This window comes from Protobothrops mucrosquamatus, unplaced genomic scaffold (genome assembly GCF_001527695.2).
Source record: "Protobothrops mucrosquamatus isolate PMUCROS unplaced genomic scaffold, P.Mucros_1.0 scaffold19660, whole genome shotgun sequence".
Classification (NCBI taxonomy): domain Eukaryota; kingdom Metazoa; phylum Chordata; class Lepidosauria; order Squamata; family Viperidae; genus Protobothrops; species Protobothrops mucrosquamatus.
This window is the reverse complement of record NW_015405419.1, coordinates 263-2,681: the sequence shown is the minus strand read 5'-3', so window position 1 is coordinate 2,681 and position 2,419 is coordinate 263. Positions and strand designations below refer to the sequence as shown.

The 2,419-nt window shown below is 49.3% G+C and overlaps 1 protein-coding gene across 1 annotated transcript; it reads right to left on the bottom strand.

Moving 5' to 3' along the window:
* Positions 1-749: 749 nt before the first annotated feature.
* Positions 750-1,900, bottom strand: LOC107301924 (snaclec stejaggregin-A subunit alpha; the record flags this gene model as incomplete). The annotated part of the gene is given in 2 exon segments (XM_015831079.1): positions 750-870; positions 1,804-1,900. Coding segments are annotated over 2 exon segments (171 nt in total), but the record flags the coding sequence as incomplete, so codon positions are not given.
* Between the last annotated feature and the right edge of the window lie 519 nt (positions 1,901-2,419).

Here is a 2,419-nt window from a genome sequence, read left to right as displayed (position 1 = left end):
TATTGATTATTGATTATTTAGGATGTGTCCGCTCTGCCTGCGTGCCTGAGGAACACCCTGAGTACAAATAAGAACAAATAAATCACCATTCTTTTCTCTTGGAAGTTTTTGGCAGGTGATTATTGATTTCAACTAGACGACGAATCCCACAGATAGAACAACAAAATTGGAAGGGACCTTGGAGGTCTTCTAGTCCAACACCCTCCCTGCTCAAGCAGGAAACTCCATAGCATTCCAGACAAATAGTTGTCCAATCTCTTCTTAAAACTATTTCGGGCCTCCTGAGAGGGATCCCCAAATTTCCAGAGTAGGGGGTTTAGTTGCTAGTTGGGAAACTCAACAACCGGAAAGCGCTTCCTGGAGCCAGCCCACCCTGCCACCCCCGTGCCTTCTTTAGCGGGATGCCGCCATCTTGCCCAGAGGGGGGGTGCCAATCGGCTGTGGGGGCAGGGAAGGGGTGCTGAAGCCCAGCAGATTCCACCCTCTTCGGTTCCAGTGAGGGGGACGGGAGGAGAGCATCTGAGCCTCAGTGGGTGGTCCCCCCTAAGAGCCACCCTCCCCCCTAAAGCCGAGCCCTGCCACGAAGGGGACTGGGGGGTCTTGAGCTTTGGGCCTCAACCGTCTCCTGGGGGCCCCAAAGAAACAAGGCCAGTCATGATAGGCAGAATTTATTGGACCTTCTGGCCCATCAGGAGCAGCAAAACCAGATCCAGCTACAGAGAGCATCCATTGAGCGAAGGGTGGGGGGGTGGGGTGGGGGGCTTCCTTGCTTCTCCAGACTTCACACAGCTGCATCTTAACACTCTGGCGGGAACTTGCAGATGAAAGGGTATTTTGCTTGGCAGTCAATATTGTACCACTGAAGAAACTCTGGGCAGCAAAAGAGAAATTGTGATCACTTTCTGCAGAGATTCCCTGAGAGTCCCAGAAGATCTTTTCAGAGGCTCCTGGCTCATTTGCAGGAGGACATGAAGATACCACAGGTGGAGACTCTCATCCCCTAAAACAGGCTGGGGGTTCAACAGGTTCTTCTAACCCAGATAACCTACCTGACCCTCAAGTTTCTTTCATTTCTTTTGAATGTTTTTTAATTTAATTTGTATTTATTTATATTTATCCCACCTCTTTACTTTACAACTCACCCAAGGCAGCAAATATATCCAACACACCTTCCTCCTCCTCTTTTCCCCACAACAACAACCCTGTGAGGTGGGTTGGGCAGAGAAAGGGAGGGGCTGGTCCAAAGTCACCCAGTCGGCTTTAGCGCCTAAGGTGGGACTAGAACTCCCCGTCTCCTGTTTCTAGCCTGGTGCCTCCACCAGAGACCGAATTGCTCTTTTGATTGGTTTATAATTCAACGAACCATGTGTTAATATTTCTCTGCAACACACAGAGACACATACACAAAATGTGGCCGAGGTTCTTCTCACCGCAATGGGGTGTTGAAGATTGATCTACATCTGAGCAAGCAAACCAGGGGGGAAAAGCCAGATGCCCTGAGACAATGATGGCCTTTCGGAACAAGGTTAAGATGGAGCTTGTTAGTTGCATTGTGAGCTGAGGGCCCCGTAATAATTTTCATTTAGAGCTCCAGTCCCGCTTTTAACGGTTTCTCCCATGGTTGTGTTGTGTTCCCTTGTCTGTGCAGAGTGTGGGACTGAGGCAGCTCAGAGATCCAGGAGGTCAAGAAAGGTCCCCAGTGGCCAAGGGGGGGGGGTTGCAAGAAGGATCCTCTGGGTCCTCATGGAGGGAAGGGCACCGTCCTTGACCTAACACCATGTGCACCACACCACATTGACTTACTTGTCCATCTAGACAACCCTTGACACATTTGGGATTCTCCTTTATTCCAGTTTACGTAAATGATGCTGGAGCCATCGCTCCACTCCGTGGTGCATTGCTGGAAAGACAAGGAGGTCACGTTAGCCAATTGAGGAGGGGGCTCTGGCTACACAGACAGAAAAGTGGGTAGGTTTAAAAGGGCAGAGCAAATATATCCTGCCTCTCTCTCTCTCTCTCTCTCTCTCTCTCTCTCTCTCTCTCTCTCTCTTTCTCTCTCTTTCTCTTTCTATCTATCTCTCTCTCTCTTTCTCTCTCTCTCCTTCTCCCTCTCTATCTCTCTTTCAATCTCTTTCTATCTCTCTCTTTCCTTCTCCCTCTCTCTCTCTCTCTCCTTCTCTCTCTCTCTTTCTATCTCTTTCTCTTTCTATCTCTCTCTCTTTCTCTCTCTCTCCTTCTCCCTCTCTCTCTCTCTCTCTCTCTCTCTCTCTCTCTCTCTCTCTCTCTCTCTCTCCCTCTCTCTCTCTCTCTCTCTCTCTCTCTCTCTCTCTCTCTCTCTCTCTCTTTCTCTTTCCTTCTCCCTCTCTATCTCTCTTTCTATCTCTTTGTATCTCTCTCTTTCCTTCTCCCTCTCTCTCTC